Source organism: Thamnophis elegans, chromosome 6, assembly GCF_009769535.1.
Source record: "Thamnophis elegans isolate rThaEle1 chromosome 6, rThaEle1.pri, whole genome shotgun sequence".
Classification (NCBI taxonomy): Eukaryota; Metazoa; Chordata; class Lepidosauria; order Squamata; family Colubridae; genus Thamnophis; species Thamnophis elegans.
This window is the reverse complement of record NC_045546.1, coordinates 56,441,767-56,458,070: the sequence shown is the minus strand read 5'-3', so window position 1 is coordinate 56,458,070 and position 16,304 is coordinate 56,441,767. Positions and strand designations below refer to the sequence as shown.

The window sequence follows — 16,304 nt, the reverse complement described above, 5'->3', positions numbered from 1 at the left end:
TTTCAGTCAGTATTCTGGGTTCATTCTCACACCACTCTCACTTCAGCATGAACATGCCTCAGTAACTATTTTTATATGATGTGTCTTTATGATGTTGACCTTGTCTCATCCCCAGACTATATCTGAGGCACTTTAAGATTGTCTTTAGCTCTTTCATGCTTGAATTATTGTTTTCTTTCTTCTCTTGACACACCTTGGACTCTGGATATCATCTAGCATGTTTCACTGCTGATGTGGCAAACAATATAGTCAAATGTGGGATCTCCTTGGTATCGAATGGTCATTTTATGCTACTGCAAGCATGCAGTCTTCAGACATGCACCCAGATTCTAGACTAGAATCTTCATTGTTACTTTTGTTTGAATTGCAAGAAAGAAACCAGACTCCTGGCTTTCCTTAGTGCCTCTGCCTTATTGACCTGTGCTTTCTGAAGTCACAGTCTGGTCTTATGTGGACACAGATTGGGGGGGGGGGGGGAATCATCTGGATTTTCACAGTCTGGATATCTATCCTTGTGATAATCATTGTAATGGTCACCTTAACAGCAATGTCTGTCCCTAATGGTCAGTGATCTGGAGATGAAGGAAGAAATTAAGCTTTCCATTCCAAACCTTTTGTGTCCCTTGGAGCACAAAAAGATATAATATGTAATATAATAAGGCTTCCTGCCCCCACCACCCCAAATTTGGCAAGAATGAGGGTGAGGTCTGAGGGACTACATAGAATCAATGAGACATGTTGATCTGTATGTTTTAAGTCAAAAGTTAGTATTAAGTAAGGGTATATCATTGAATGCTTTATTTCATTCTTATTTGGAAATACATTCCTCTTTCTGTTCCAGACAAGGCAAAGGGGTCTTCCTTGATGAAACAGATGGTATTTGGTGTGGCCACAGCTGTTGATCTGCTCAACTTTATTACACCAAAGAACAAACCTCAAGATCTAAATGCATCACTCACATCTGTTTAGCATGCCTGAAAGGACTTTTCCAGAATTGGGAAAAAATAACTATGATGTTTAACTTAATGGTTTACAATATGGCAGGGCTGTCTGCACGGGTAGTCAAAAAAGTTAAGATGGCAGCTGTGATGTGGTGACACACATATACCCCAAGAGGAGTTTCAATCACTCTATCAGGGCTGCCATCTTGATTTCTTTACTATATCTTGCTGACACCTTTGCAATACATGACATTTTTTATATATATAAATGTGCCTAGTACTTCTTGATCTACTTGATGTCCCTCTGAATAACAATTTTGCCAATAATCTGAGATTAAGATGATCTGAGAATAATTTTTAACAAACTCGTATTCTGAGACATTTTCAAAATAAGATTCTTGGAGATAACATAGTACTTAATGAATCTCCCAAAGAGGTCTTGCTGTTCTGATTTCTTTTGACCTTTTTTTTGTATTTTAACTTTGATTGATAAATGCATTTCAAAATCTGTTGGCAGAAGAATTAAGTAAAAGTACCTGAATGACATCCAGAACATTGACAAAGCAGGGGCCTGAAGTGCTGGCAATGAGGTGAAGTTGCGTCAGATATTTTTTTTTCTCCAGAGAAAAAAATATTTTACCTATACAGAGGGACTGCAAGTTGTATCAGTTAATACTGATCAATGCAACCTTAATCTTCCACATTTTTCAGTAAGAAAGGTTTCTAGGTTGAGAAATCCATTTCCTCTTGATTTCAGTGGGCTGGCAGCGATGCAACTGAAGATAAGATTTGAGGAAATTTGAGAGCCTTTTTACAGAGTCAAAATATAAATATCTCTGCCATTAGCTTTTCTATTTAAATTCTCATTTTAATCACTGGAAACAAATCATTGCATGCAGAACACAGATATTCTTTAATTTATGACCACAATTGAGCTTAAAATTTCTGTTGCTAAGCAAATCATTTGTCAAGTGATTTTTCACCCCCATTTTATGGCCTTGCCACTGTTGTTAAGTGAATCACTGCAACTTTAAATGGTTGTTAAATGAAACTGGCTTCCCCATTGACTTTGCTTGTCAGAATGTCACAAAAGCTGATCACATGACCCCAGAACACCACAACCTTCATAAACACATGACAGTGCTAAGCATCTGAATTTTGATCACATGGCCATGGGGGATGCTGCAATGGTTGTGTGAAAAATGGACATAAGTCATATTTTACCTCTGTTGTAACATCTTCAAACAGTCATTAAACAAGTGGTTGGAAGTTGAGGACTAGCTGTAGTGCAAGTCTATTTAACTCTACATAATTTTGCGAAAAGAGGACAGTAGGAGTAAAAAAGAGAGCCTTGCCTGAAATAACAGAGAAAGCAGATGGAAGAGATATTAGTGTTAATCATAAATAATGTGATAATCAATTCAATTGCATCTGAATTAAAAAAAAAACATATTAAAACAAGGGAAAGCATTTTCTTTATGGTGAGAGATAACGAGAGATAACATCTGGGATTTGGGAACAATGCTTGCTGTTATTGTTTTTATGTGTAATCATTAAACTGCCTAACAAAGAAACAGACAAAAGAAAACCTGCAGCCTATCCATAATGCAAATTTTAAAAGAGTAGCATTTACACTGCAACGTAATGATATACATTTCATCATTCTTCCCACCTGTGAGGGGTGGGAAGAATGGGGTGAGGACAGGTTTCCAATAAAATGGATAAATCTGCTCAAAATTAATATTAACATTCTAAGTAATATTCATTTTTACCCTATTTATTCTTTCCCTAATCTCATAATAAGCATTAACCATCTATTTATATAAAAAGCCAAATGATATCAGATTAAATATTTACATTAAATCTCTTTATTTTTCTAGGAGTAATTATCCCTATATATTTAAATCAATTAATACAATAAAGACTCCACCCCAGCCATTTTTCATCAAAAAAAACCACCTGTCAGCATCCTTCCATTATATAATTAGGAAAGAAAGACCAAGAGATTCCATGTGTTGGAAATCAAAAGTACTTTTACTAATTACAAATGGTTAGCGAGCAGTTGCGAAGCGAAGTCTGTTTAATTAGGCGCGAAAGCAATTGATATATAGAATAGTCCATTCCCCACCCCTTGGGATCATAGCCTTAGGCCAATCATAAGTCCTTCAAGTGTCAGGTGTGAGATAACTTCAAAAGGCATCACGAAGATGGAATGTCGGGGCCGATGGTCCAGGCGGGAAGCACCCACGCATGCGTAGTCCAACCACCCAGTAAATACTAGAACATTCCTCCAGCACATCGAATAACCCCTCCCAAATACCAAACCCTCCCTCCCCGTTTCATGACAGCTGAAGCAGTAGCAAGGCAGAAGCTGACATCTGGCCGTCCCCCGGAAAAAGGCTGTCAGGCCTAGAAAAAAAAACAAATGAACAGACAAACAACAAAACAGGAAAAGAAGAAGGGAGGGGGTGAGAAAAAGTTAAGGCTTGTCAGGGTATGCAGCATAAAACTTCCGAAGCAGTCTGGGAGCACGAACATGGGATTTATCAACCCATTCCGTGTGGGAGGGAGGAAAATGCTTCCAAGCCACCAGGTATTGGATGCGATTACGGCGCTTGCGGGAATCAAGAATTTCACGAACTTCAAAGTGACGTTCCCCATCGATGAGCAAAGGAGCAGGCGGAGGGTCATCAGGGGGACGCAAGTGGGAAACACGAACAGGTTTTATGAGGTTAATGTGGAACACCGGGTGGACCCAGTTGAGGTGTTTGGGCAATTGTAAACGAACAGAGACAGGATTGATGACCTTCACTATGGGGAACAGCCCCACATATTTGGGCCCCAACTTCTTTGACCTCTGCGTCGTGTGCAGGAACTTTGTCGACAAATAAACCAAATCACCAGTCCGGTATTCATACGGCTGAGAGCGTTTCTTATCCGCCTGTTTCTTATGGGCCCGATGCGCAGCGTCCAAAGTGGAGAGGGTCAATGGCCAAACACGACTGAGACGCTCACTCCAGTCCGCGACTGACAGAACTTCGGCTGGTCCTGAGGCAATTCAGGGATAGGAACAAAATCTTGACCATAAACGACCCGGAAAGGGGTGAAACCCGTGCTGGAATGGACAGAGTTGTTGTAGGCCACCTCAGCGTGTGGTAACAAGTCTACCCAATCATCCTGTTGATAATTGATGAAACAACGTAAATATTGTTCAAGAACAGAATTAGTCCGTTCACAGCCGCCATTAGTCTGAGGATGGTAGGCGGAGCTAAGGCCCTGGGCGGAGCCAATACGTTTGAGAAATTCTTTCCAGAAAACAGATGTGAATTGGACACCACGATCAGAGATGATGCGATCGGGCACTCCATGCAAGCGGTAAATGTAGGAAATGAAGAGTTTAGCCAGCACCTTAGCGGAAGGAATTTTGTGGCAAGGCACGAAATGAACTTGCTTGGAAAACAAGTCCGTGACAACCCATATGACAGTGTGCCCCTGGCTTTCGGGGAGCTCAACAATAAAATCCATAGAAATCGCCTTCCAAGGGACAACCGGGCGGGCAACAGACTGGAGCAGCCCTTGTGGTTTCCCTGGTGGCCGTTTAGCGGTCGCACAAACCGGGCAACTGGCCACATAAAGTTCAATGTCCTTCTTTAAAGAGGGCCACCAGAATTGCCTCTTCACTAGATGCAAAGTTTTCACAAATCCAAAATGACCCGCCAATCTGGAGTCATGTGTGCGACGAAGGACCACCAGGCATAGGGAGGCGGGGATGTACAATTTGGCGCCGATCCACGGCAGATCATCCCTCATAGTGCACTTGTCCCGATGGTTCAGGAACCGGTCGTCATGAGGAAGCGCTAGCTTGAGGTCAGAAAGAAGATCTTGAGGCACATCCTTTTTGCCGCGGGCCTGTTGGCGCGTGACCACTGGAGCCGCTAGGAGCGGTTGGACGATGCTCAGTTTAGAGCAATTATATTGAGGCAGTCTGGACAAGGCATCTGCCATGAAATTCTTTCCACCCGGGATATATTTAAGTGTGAAATTGAAATGGTTGAAATATTGGGCCCACCGCATTTGTTTGGGGGAGAGACGGCGTGGCGTTCTCAAAGCTTCCAAATTCTTGTGGTCAGTCCACACCTCAAACGGGTGCTTAGCGCCCTCCAGGAAATGGCGCCACGTGGTCAGGGCCCAACGGACCGCGAAAGCCTCTTTCTCCCAAACTGCCCAACGTCTCTCTGTGTCCGTGAGCTTCCGGGAGGTGTACGCGCAAGGTTGTAGGTTACCTTGGTCGTTGGCTTGCAACAAGATGGCCCCAACGGTGACGTCGCTGGCGTCAGCCTGGACGACGAAAGGCCTGTCCAGGTCAGGATGCTTTAGCACCGGCTCAGCGGCAAATAGACGTTTAAGCTTTTCGAAAGCCGCTTGGCATTCCATGGTCCAGTCCAGAGGCTTGTTAGGCTTAGGTTTCGGCTCCCCCTTGGATTTGAGCAAATTAGTTATAGGAAGCGCAATTTTAGCAAAAGAAGGAATGAACTGACGGTAGAAATTAGCAAAGCCCAAAAATTTTTGTAACTGTTTACGAGTTTTGGGCGCGTCCCATTCAGTGACCGCCCTCACCTTCTCAGGGTCCATCTCAATGCCGGCAGGAGAGATGCGATATCCAAGGTAGTCAATTTTAGTTTGGTGAAATTCACACTTAGACAATTTGGCATAAAGATCAGCGGCTCGGAGTTTTTTCAAAACAGTGCGCACAAGAGCGACGTGTTGGTCATAAGTGCGAGTATAGATAAGGATATTGTCCAAATATACGATAACTCCTTTGTAGAGATGGTCATGCAAGATCTCATTGATTAATTGCATGAAGACTGCAGAGGCCCCCTGCAGGCCAAAAGGCATGACCCGGAACTTTTAACTCTATGGGGATTAGCAAGGGCCCTTTGTTTGAACTCACCCAGTGAGGCGATGTTTCATCATCGGAGTCCTCAGAAGAGGAGGAGTGGGCGGCTGCGTCTGCGTCTCCCTCCAAAGCCTGGCCGAAAAGGGGGGGCCTGGAGTCCACAGCGAAGGCAGCTTCTTTCTTCCTCTTGTCGGAGGCTCTGCCAGACTTCTCCTCTCGCTTGGGTGGGGGTTGGGCGGTGATGGGCAATTTAGCACGGCAGTCGGGGGCGCGATGTCCCAATTTCCCGCAACGGAAGCATGTTACGGGTCTGGAGTTCACTGAGGGGGCCCCTCTCCCCTCGCCCCTCCCTCTGAACTGGGCTTTGCGGCCTGGAGGGGGGGTGCTTTTTGCAGCTTTCTCCTTCTTTTTCTTTCTTTCCTCTTTGGCACAACGAAGCCTGTTTAAGTCGAGTTCAGCGTCAGCTGCGTGTTCAAACCAAGTGGTCAAACGTCTGGGCAGATTGCGATTGACACACTGCTGATAAATGTCTTCATCTAAGCCCAAAGCAAATTTGTCCAAAAGGGCGTCCTCGCCCCACCCTCTCATGTATTGGGACAGGCGCTGAAAGTCCTGGATATATTGGGCTACAGGCCTATCGTCCTGCTCGAGGGTTATAAATTTCAATTTGCTTCGCTTCTCAGTCAAGGGGTCATCAAAGCGCCGTCTGAAAGCCTCCATAAACCGATTGAAATTCCTCAGGAGGGGGGAAGCAGACATATGCAATGCAGTTGACCAGGTAGCCGCTTCGCCGTCCAAAGATAGGAGAATCATCCTCACTCTCATAGTGTCCGTCTCAAAATCACGGCCATAAATCTCCATGTAATTGAAAACTTGCATAATAAAAGAGGCCAGGCTGGCAGAATCTCCATTGTATCTCACAGGCAGGGGAGGGATTTTGGCCATTCTGTGCCTTCGGGGAGGTGGGGCCCCCGGTCCGGCAAAACCCCCAGCCGCAGGGGGTGAAGCAGGCCGAGGGGGGGGTGAAGCAGCGCGTGGGTACTCTCGCTCCCAGCCCCTCCAATCTTCCTCATCTTCCCCACCTCTTTCCCCAAAGTACCTTTGTCCCCCGTAATCAGGCAAATCTCTCCTCTGGGGTTTTCTTACGGCTCCCGTCTCCAGCGGTCTTTGTCGGGGTTGCCTTCGGGTAACCCCTGCATCCCAGCTTGCCCCTTCCTCTCTTTGTCCTACCGAAGTGGACCATCGTGGGGAGGGGGGGGTCAGGCTGGCTGGATATCTGCAGTTGACAAATCTTCATGAAGCGAGAGGTCGGGAGGTCCAGCCTCGTGAAGCGAAAGTTCGGGAGGACCGGCCTCGCTGGGATCCACATCACAAGCGGCCTCCTCTTCTTCTCTGACCGGCGAAGACATTTCCTCCCTTCACGGTAGACGTAAGTCTTGATTACTAGGGGGGAAATGATATGATGCAGGATATGGTCAAATAAAGGAGGGATGATGATAATAACACGTGTGTGTGTGTGTGTGTGTGTGTGTGTGTGTGTGTGTGTGTGTGTAAAATATAAGTAAATGAGATGTAAATTGTAAACAATGATTTGGAAAGAAGGATAGAAATTTTTGTTATTAAATATTATGGATGTTTAGCTAGAATAGGATATAAGGATTTAGTGTCATTGGAGGATTTTAGAAATAGTAAATGAAATGCCAGTATGTGGTTATGTATTAAATCTTGGGATATTTTATGATGAAGGACATTTAAACAACTATAGTCAAATGAAAATGGAGGTATGATGATGGTAACATGTATAAATATCTGAGTTAAAATACTTGAGTTAATAGCAATAGCAATAGCAGTAGACTTATATACCGCTTCATAGGGCTTTCAGCCCTCTCTAAGCGGTTTACAGAGAGTCAGCATATTGCCCCCAACAATCCGGGTCCTCATTTTACCCACCTCGGAAGGATGGAAGGCTGAGTCAACCCTGAGCCGGTGAGATTTGAACCGCTGAACTGCTGATCTAGCAGTAGCCTGCAGTGCTGCATTTAACCACTGCGCCACCTCGGCTCTTCATAATATGAATTATGCTTGATGACTGTGGAAGAGATGCACGAAAGTCTTTTGTAACCAACTGATACACTTACTACAGTATGTAAGAAAGGAAGATTTTATGTGTTGTGTTTGTTTTGAAAAAAACAACGTATTAAAAAAAATTATTTATTTATTTATTTATTTATTATTAAAACTTGTGTGCTGCCCACTCTCAGAAGATTCAGGGCGGCTTACAAATATGAAGGGGGGGATATAAAAATAAAAATAACAATTAAAAATTCAAGAACATTCATAACTCAGGATGGGGCTGGATAATTCAACAGCCCCAGGCCTGCCAGAACAGCCAGGTCTTGGTCGCTTTGCGGAAGGCCAGAAGGGTAGTAAGGGTCCAGCTCTCAACGGGGAGATCGTTCCATAGGGCCGGAGCAGCTACAGAGAAGGGCCTCCCCCGGGCGGTCGCCAGCCGACATTGGCCGGCAGATGGAATCCGGAGGAAGCCTAGTCTGTGCGATCTAATAGGTCTTTGGGAGGTGATTGGCAGGAGGCGGTCTCTCAGGTAGCCAGGTCCGATACCATGTAGGGCTTTAAAAGTAACAACTAGCACCTTGAAGCGTGTCCGGAGACCAATGGGAAGCCAGTGCAGCTCGCGGAGGATAGGTGTAACGTTGGTGTACCTAGGTGCACCCACAATCGCTCGTGCGGCTGCATTCTGGACTAACTGAAGTCTTCGAACACTCTTCAGGGGCAGCCCCATGTAGACCGACTTACAGTAATCAAGTCTTGAGGTGACGAGGGCGTGAGTGACTATCCGAAGGGCCTCCCGGTCCAGATAGGGTTGCAATTGGTGCACCAGGCGAACCTGGGCAAAGGCCCCCCTGTTCACAGCCGACAGATGATGTTCTAGTGTCAGCTGCAGATCCAGGATGACTCCCAAATTGCGAGCCCTCTCTGAGGGGCGTATAATTTCACCCCCCAGGCTAAGAGATGGAATAGCTGGACCATCCTTGGGATGGAGCATCAATAGCCACTCAGTCTTGTTGAGATTGAGTGCAAGCTTGTTCGTTCCCATCCAGACCCTGACAGCCTCCAGGCACTGGCACATCACTTCTACTGCTTCACTGAGTTGGCATGGGGCAGACAGATACAATTGTGTATCGTCCGCATATTAATGGTATTTAATCCCGTGCCGACGTATGATCTCACCCAGCGGCTTCATGTAGGTGTTAAATAGGAGGGGGGACAGGACCGAACCCTGCGGCACCCCATAATTGAGGGCCCTAGGGGTAGATCTCTGCCCTCCAACCAACACCGACTGCGACCTGTCCGAGATGTAGGAGGAGAACCACTGAAGAACGGTGCCTCCCACTCCCACCTCCCGCAACCGTCGCAGAAGAATACCATGGTCGATGGTATCGAAGGCCGCTGAGAGGTCAAGAAGCACAAGGATAGAGGAGTGACTCCTATCCCTCGCTCGCCAGAGATCATCGATCAGCGTGACCAAAGCAGTTTCCGTGCTGTAACCAGGCCTGAAACCAGACTGAAAGGAGTCCAGATAATCGGTTTCATCCAAGAACCGCCGGAGTTGAAAGGCCACCACTTTCTCAACAACCTTCCCAACAAAGGGGAGGTTGGAGACAGGATGATAGTTACTCAAAATGGCTGGATCCAGAGAAGGTTTCTTCAGGAGGGGTCTCCCGGAGAGAGGAGGGGTCTCCCAGAGAGAGGTGTTAACTATCGTCTGGATACAGCCACGTGTCACCTCCCTGCTGGTCGAGACCAGCCAGGAGGGACACGGGTCCAGTATACAAGTGAAGGCACTCATCGCTCCCATGGCCTTGTCCACTTCCTCAGAAGCGACAAGTTGAAACTCACTCCATAAAATCCACTCAAGACCTTCCCCCGGTACCTCTTCTGGTACCGTGCAATTGGAGTCCAGATCTGTCCGAATCCGAGCAACTTTATCCATTAGAAACTGAACAAATTCCTCAGCTCTACCCTGTAAAGGGTCGTCCGCATCCCTCCCTTTCAAGAGGGAGCGGGCTATTCTAAACAGGGCGGCTGGGCGCGATTCAGCGGATGCAATAAGAGTGGCAAAATGCGCACATTTCGCCGCCCGTATTGCCACGAGATAGGTCCTGATATAGGCTCTCATCAGTGCTCGGTCTGACTCAGAGTTACTGGCCCTCCAGCAGCGCTCTAGGCATCTCTTTTGGCGCTTCATCTCCTGGAGTTCCTCAGTAAACCAAGGGGCCCTCCTGGATCCACTACCTCGGAGAGGCCATAAAGGCGCAATCCGGTTTAGAGCCCCCACTGCCGCTGTATTCCAAGCAGCAACCAAGGACTCCACCGGACTGTGGACGAGAGCGTCAGGTGTTCTGTCCCCCCCTTCATGGCTCTTAACACACGGCAAGACAGGCAAACTTAAAAGGACTTTTCTTTATCAGTTCACAGTTCAAACTGGCTTTGAGTCCAAAAAATAACATAAATACAAGTCTTTGACCAGATAACATAAGGAAAACAAATCTTTCTTACGGCAACTCAATTTGAAGAAAACGAAAGCAAAACACTTCTTCCAAAAGTCTCTATGAATCAGGGTTACAGACATACAGAGCACTTATCCAAGTGAATCTTACATCAAGCAATGCACTTCTCCAGTGTAGCCTTGAATCAGGGTTACAAGAAACAGAAAGCACTTATCCAAGTGTAACAAGCAATGTTGTACAAACCAAGAAACCCACGAAGGAACGACGTTGACTCCAGCGACTGGGGCGTGGCAGCATCCGTCCTTTTATCTCCAAACCTGCCTCCCACAAGCCCCAGCTGCATACTGAATCTTGTATTCAGAAAAAACTCACAGCAGAACTGCTGAGTCACAACAGTCAGGTATTTTTCCAAGCGCCGTCTGAAATCCCATAGGGTCCATCAGGCGCCTGGGGCGGAACCACCTAATCGGTTCCTCCTCCCTACAGTGGGGGATTGGTTTCCGAAAGTCAAGCCTCAGTAGGAAGTGATCAGACCATGACAAGGGCAAGATCTTAACGCCCCTCAAATCTAGATCACGTCTCCACTGCTCCGAGAGGAATACGAGATCAAATGTGTGACCTGCTGAGTGAGTCGGGCCCCGAATTACTTGGGTCAAGTCCATGGCTGTCATGGACGCCATGAACTCCTGTGCCCCATCAGAGTGTTCACCAAGCGAAGGCAGGTTGAAATCCCCCAGCACCATAAGCCTGGGGAACTCTACCGCCAGCTCGGCTACTGACTCGAGGAGCGAGGGGAGGGCTGTTGCAACGCTGTTGGGAGGAAGGTATGTTAACAACAAGCCCACTTGACCCTCAAGGTCCAACTTCACCAACAAGGACTCACACCTGACAAGCTCCAGAGCAGGGATCCTACGAGGAACTAATGACCCTCGGATGATGACAGCCACTCCCCCACCCCTTCCCTGGATGGAGCACCTGAAACCCTTCTGGGCACATTTCAGTGAGGGGGACTCTTCCCTCCGGGCCCAGCCAGGTTTCAGTAATACATGCCAGGTCTGCCCCCTCGTCTAATATTAGGTCCCGGACAAGGGGAGCCTTGTGAACCACAGACCTGGCATTTAGCAACAACAGCCTGAGACCAGGGCTCTGACCACTCTCGCCACCTGGTCCTGGAGTGGAACTAACAGGGCCGGAAGGAGGTATCGCTGTGACGTAGCGAACCCTCCTTCCCTGGTAATGGCTAGCCCTGAAGTTCCCATCGTACCTCCCCCTCCCTGTCATGACCATAATGTTCCGGCCCACTCCCGTACCCATGGACCCCATTTCCCCCCCCCCCCATGGCCTCCGCACTCTCCGGCAGGCCATTTATATCATCCATTCTAGGACGGGAGATAGGCCTGGGCCCCCAACCACTTCTGCAATAGCACTCAGTGGAGGAGGCACCCGGCTGTACTCCCAGTCCTCTCATACATAGACAGCCACTCACCCATACAATCCCCACATAAATCAATTAAAATACAAAATATAATAATAAATGTGGGTTCATACATTAACATTCACACACACTCACTCCTCATACAGAAACACAATTGCACAAATCTTAGATCTTAAATAGTGTGCAGTATAAGTCTAAAGGTCCGGAAATAGGGGAGCAATTGGGGGTCGGCAATGGTAATGATAAGAGAAGGTGTCAAGTAGTTGGGACAAATCAAGATGAAAAGGGGAGGGTTCAAAAGTCCTTAACAAGTGTGTAAGTCTTCTCACATGCCATAAACACCTCCAAATGACCACAGTCCGTAGCATCGTAATAAGAAGACTCAGATGGAGCAGGAAGGCGCTATCCAAGTTGGTAGTCCAGGGGTCGTAATGGGGGGGGGGGGGTAATAAAGATGATTATGCTGGTAATCCACGGGCCATTGAAGATAGTAAAGGTGGCAATAATTAGGGCTGAGAGACCAAGTCCAACAGCCCTAAAATTCTCATACCTGGTCATAAGTGGTTTTTGGGAAGGCTGTTGTAACTTCAAATGGTCACTAAGTGACCAGTTGTAAGTCAAGGCCTCTTTATATTAGTGACAAGTAAGAAGATACTATTGCAGTCATATTCTGTTTGTAAGCTTCCTAGAAATGTCTGACTGATCTCCTTAGCAGAACATTGGAGTAAATTGGCTTTTGTCCTAATTTACCATAGCTCCTTTGTCCTTAAATGAAAAGTTAAGAGTTAAAGCATCATGATTTTGGCATTCTATTTCTTTTGTCCCAGTGTGCACTCAATGTGATATCTAGCTTTAAAGACTGCTTAAGATCTATCTCAGACAAAAGGTTTGCTGTGTACCTTTTCTTGTACAATTAGAATTTATCCTTGGTTTTTTTAAGAGTAGTTGAGGGAGATGGCAACTGTGCCACGGGAATGATACTGAATCTTTCTTTATATGTGTAGTAAATGCAAGAAGGAGCAGCTGTTCTAATCTTAAACAAAGCATAGGTAATGAATTGAGAACCTGTACCAACAGATCCAGCTGTTACTTCCCACAGTATTCGTTACAATACAAAGATGAATTCGACAAGGGCAAACCATGATAAATGTCGAATCAACTTTGGCCCTAGTTATATGACAGACTCTCAGTGCTTCCTCATTCATGCAGTGTTTTGTGATTATCTTCCTTCTGACCACAGTAGGGAAACATAAAATAAAGCCCTAGGAATTTAGCTATTAAAATCTAAGCTAGTTTGGCAGGTCTGCTTGCATTTTTGTCAACATTAAGAGACTGTAAGACTTTTCTCATTAGTAATGTTTTGAGTTGGATCTATATCTTCTTGTGATAGCAAAAAGAACTTCTGGTATAGTGATGAGTTCCATGATAAGGGCCATCCATGGAGAGGGAGTCAATGTCAAAAAAAATGTCAAAACAATTGCCACGACTACATAAACGAAACTGTCCTTTCAACAGGCTTTGATTGCACAGCCAGAACTGACAGCTTCTCCGTTTTCATCTCAATCCTTGGATAACCTTCATTTCAATTCTATTATTCTCTAGGTTCTCTGCCTAGCAAGTGAATCAGATGTTGCTTCTTAAAGCCTGATGTAGAGGGCAAAGCACAACAGAGCTAGCATTATAACAACACAGGATAAAATTGGGGTTGCCAAAGTGTTCCAATAAAGCTGTAAAATAACTCCCAAATCAATGCGCCCTTTCTTAATATACCCTTTTATTACCCTTAATTATTACAAAATTATCCATAAATTAATAGGTTTTTATTTCTCTCTGTATCTTGCAATTGCAGTATTTTGATCAGTAGGACCAGAATGATGTCAGAAATGCAGAATTTAAAAAGAGAAAACTTTAATATGGCTTCATATGCGTAATTCGAGATTTTTTTCCCCATGAGTAACTGCAAAAATGAAGCAAAGAGTTCCATTAATGAAAGATCTCACTTGTAAAACCAATGAAAAATAGCTACTATTTCTTATATAGGTGCTGTCTCCATTACACCTGGAGTTACAGGAGCCATTACAGAATTACCACAATGCATGATAATTATTTCTGGGTGCCTTGAATTTAAGAGGGCAATTCTGTTGACAATAGTTTAATGTAGTTGTATCTTTTTTGCCCTGGGAGAAGATACATGTGGCTTAGAAAATTCCCAGGACATCCTGCATACATGTCCATTCAAACTTTGGACCACTTTTTCCCTTTCAAATCCAAAGTGCTGCATAACTCACTTAGCTGCTGTAAGAAACCTGTATATGTACAAATGTAGTATTTTGTAGAAAAAACTTTCGATTATGGATGGACCACATTTTTTTCACTCTGTTTGGGTCTATATTGCCTTAAGGATGATGAATTAATGAGCATACAAGATATTATTTTTCTTTCTCATACTTCTTCCTTTTTCTGGTATATTCCAGAGGTGGGTTCCTACCGATTAGGACTGGTTTGGCTGAACCGGTAGTGGTTTGCCAGCCTGGGTCACTGGAACCGGCAGCAACCCAGGCCTGCCACACCTCTGAACCAGTTCCCTAGTCGGCGCAGCATTTTATTTTTCATTTTTAAATCTTCTGCGCATGCACAGACCTATTTATGGGCAACTGTGCATGTGTGCAAAGCACACGTCTGGCGTATGTACGAGCACAAAATTGCATGTGCACTGAACCGGCAGTAATGCCGGCAGCAACCCACCCCTGCTATACTCTTTTTATTTCTCTCAAGCAGCAGGAAAGATGGGCTCTTCTACACCATCACAGTGTCTACACCTTGTCTCTTAAAAAAGAGTTTCAAATAATATGTGGCCATAATTACTTGCAATGGTGTCAAGACCCTGCTGTGAGAGCTGCAAAACTGCCAAGTTGCTATTCCTCTATTCCAGGGGTGTCAAACTCGATTTCCTTGAGAGACACATCTGGGTTGTGTTTGACCTTGGGGTGCAGGGTTGGCATGGCTGCATGTGGTCCCCCCAAGCTCCGTTTTCACTGACAGAGGGCTGCAGGAGGCAGACCTGGCTGAAAACAGAGCCTGAAAACAAACTCCATTTTCACTGGCAAAGGCACTGTGGGCCGGTCCTTTGCTGTTTCCAGGACAGTCCCGTGGGCCAGATCTAAGCACCCCATGGGCCAGATTTGGCCTGTGGGCCTTGAGTTTGACACCCCTGCTCTATTGCAATAAGAAGATCCTATGAAATAGTGCTTGGGAAGTGAGTGAAGGAAGAATATCTACTAATGAATAAACACCTTGTCTACAAACTGAGCAAAATTATAGCATTACAAAGTCCATTTGATATGACCTCAAGTGCAGCTGTGTGAAAAAGTCCTACATGCTTTACAGTTTATGCTTTATGGTTTACAATTTATGACATTTTTTGGATAGGCCATTGATTTTATGATATTTTATGCTAGGCGCTATGCAAATATTGTTATATTTAAATAAACACTGGTGGTTTTTAAGTGAAAAGCATAAGCTTTTTGCAATTTGGTGCTGTTTGGATGGGGATTGTGAATTTTCTTGCATGTTTACAATGCATGCTTACAATGACTATGAAAACAGATTAACTGATGCATACCCATGCAATTACTAAGGTGGATGCTAGTGTTTTGTTAACATTTTTCTTGTTTGTGGCCCTGAAAAGGATCGTTTAGGTCAGTGTTTTTCAACCTTTTTTGTGCAAAGGCACACTTTTTTCATGAAAAAAATCACGAGGCACACCACCATTAGAAAATGTTAATTTTTTTTAACTCTGTGCCTATATTGACTATAGGCAGGTGTTTTTCCCATGGCACACCTTACACTATGTCACGGCACACTAGTGTGCCGCGGCACAGTGGTTGAAAAACACTGGTTTAGGTAAACAAAAATGGTTACTAATATGAAATTGGCCAACCCTTATTGCTTATCACTAGGCGGCATCGCTTCAGCATAGACTTTATAAGCCTTTGCATGTGATCTTGGATTTGGATTTGGATTTGGATTTATTAGACATTTATAGGCCGCCCTTTTCCCTGAGGGGACTCAGGGCGGCTTACAATCAAAAAGGAAGGGGAGTGTAGGACAATACAAAGGAAATGTGCACAAAAATAAATTAGACAGTAAAACTCAACATTCACTCAGCATTCGGGAGGGGCAAAAATAAGATTATCCCCAGGCCTGACGGGCTAGCCAGTTCTTGAGGGCTGTGCGGAAGGCCTGGACGGTGGTGAGGGTACGAATCTCCACGGGGAGATTGTTCCATAGTGTCGGAGCCGCAACAGAGAAGGCTCTCCTCCGAGTAGTCGCCAGTCGGCACTGACTGGCGGATGGAATACGGAGGAGGCCAACTCTATGCGATCTGATGGGACGCAGGGAGGTAATTGGCAGAAGGCGGTCTCTCAAATAGCCAGATCCACTACCATGGAGCGCTTTATAGGTGGTGAGAAGGACCTTGAAGTGCACCCGGAGACCAACAG

General features: G+C 45.4%; 1 protein-coding gene across 1 annotated transcript in view; it reads left to right on the top strand.

Moving 5' to 3' along the window:
* LOC116510399 (cystathionine beta-synthase-like) overlaps window positions 1-2,357 on the top strand; it is a 29,417-nt gene extending 27,060 nt beyond the window's left edge. Inside the window, exon 15 of the mRNA XM_032219937.1 lies at window positions 842-2,357. Within this exon, the coding sequence (XP_032075828.1) occupies window positions 842-969 (128 nt within the window). The 3' untranslated portion in view covers window positions 970-2,357. The remainder of the gene's footprint in view (window positions 1-841) is intronic.
* Window positions 2,358-16,304: the final 13,947 nt, after the last annotated feature.